This window comes from Nestor notabilis, unplaced genomic scaffold (genome assembly GCF_000696875.1).
Source record: "Nestor notabilis isolate BGI_N333 unplaced genomic scaffold, ASM69687v1 scaffold27640, whole genome shotgun sequence".
Taxonomy (NCBI): Eukaryota; Metazoa; Chordata; class Aves; order Psittaciformes; family Psittacidae; genus Nestor; species Nestor notabilis.
The window spans coordinates 1-1,413 of NW_009910132.1; the positions used below are offsets into that span (position 1 = coordinate 1).

The window sequence follows — 1,413 nt, forward strand, 5'->3', positions numbered from 1 at the left end:
CTCCGGGCGAGGGGGGCTCCTGACAGCTGGGCAGTGGTGCCCCCATCATACAGGGCAAGGGATGCAGGATCCCATCCAGCCCATCGCAGCATCCCAAGGGCACTGGGAAGGGGGACAGAGTGTGTGCTCCGGAGCCCAGCCAGCCCCCACCCCCACTCTAAACCCCTCTTACTCCTTTGCCTTTATCCTCCCCGCTCTGATTCCTTTCAGCGGAGGGCAGCTTTTCTGTCAGAGTGAGGAATTCAGTTGCCAGCTTGATCTGGAGCGAGGTGGAGGCAGAACTGAGCAGTGTTCCCAGCTGCCTGAGCTGGGTCGGGGTGTCCTGGGGCAGGATTTGACTAGCAAAGTGAATTGGCAGGGGGCAGAGCATGTCCAGCCCCCAGCTCTGGCTGTGCTGGCCATGAGGGCGGCCACGGCTCACTGCGTTCCCCCTGGGGCCAGTGGGGCTGTGTGGGTTTGCTTGGCAGGCTCCAGTGTCCACACAGGGTGGGTTTGTGGGGATGGACCTTCTTGCAGGAGTCCTGCTCACAGCTATTTTTAAGCAGGGAGGTTATGCAGTCACCATCAGGTTAATTATTGCTGGGCAGGAAAGGGCTGCTGCCTACAAGCAGGAAGGAGAGCACGGCATCGGCATGTTGGATAAGGATGTGGTTATGGAGACCAGCATCGGTCCTGGCTGCGGCCCGCCCAGGTCCGGCAGTGCCGGGGAGCCCAGGCTGAGCCTGTTTGTTTAGCAGGAGGGGAAAAGGCACCGTGTTTGCTTTGGTGTCTGCACCGACAGGGTGAGAGTCCTGGACACAGCAGGGTTTGCCCAAGCCATGCATCATAGAATCATAGAATGGTTTGGGTTGGAAAGGACCTTAAGATCGTCTAGTTCCAATCCCTGACAGCCCTGGGGCTGGGCACACTTGGGCTTGGGGCAAAGCTCCATGTGTCTGGGAGCTGTGGCTGGTTCTCCAGGAGCCTCCTTGGCTGAGAGATGGCTGGGGCCAGCCAGGAGATGCCTTTTCTTGCTGTGGTACCCACCTTCCCACCAGCTCTCCTCTTCTGCTGTCCCCTTCTTCGGTGGCTGGGGGCTGCTCTGCTGCCCTGGGCACTGCTTGGCTGCACCCCTGGGGGTCCCATCCCACTCCCATCTCTCATGGAGTGCCCCAAACCCATCAGAACCAGCCCTGGGGAAAGAAACAGAGGGACAGAAAGGACCTGGAGGGGGGGCTCAGCACCACCCCAGGGATGCTGCTCCCTCCCCGTCCTGCTGACACCTCTCCCTGCGCCCATCTTGCAGGTGATGTTACTTGGAGACTCGGGCGTGGGGAAAACCTGCTTCCTGCTCCAGTTCAAAGACGGGGCCTTTCTCTCCAGGATGTTCATAGCCACCGTGGGCATAGATTTCCGGGTGAGACCACCACGGCT

General features: G+C 60.2%; 1 protein-coding gene across 1 annotated transcript in view; it reads left to right on the forward strand.

Annotated features, from left to right (window-relative positions):
• Positions 1–1,288: 1,288 nt before the first annotated feature.
• The window catches only part of LOC104413536 (ras-related protein Rab-37), a gene marked incomplete at its 3' end in the record, with an annotated part of 2,480 nt that continues 2,355 nt past the window's right edge, over positions 1,289–1,413 (forward strand). Inside the window, exon 1 of the mRNA XM_010024555.1 lies at positions 1,289–1,396. Within this exon, the coding sequence (XP_010022857.1) occupies positions 1,289–1,396 (108 nt within the window). The remainder of the gene's footprint in view (positions 1,397–1,413) is intronic.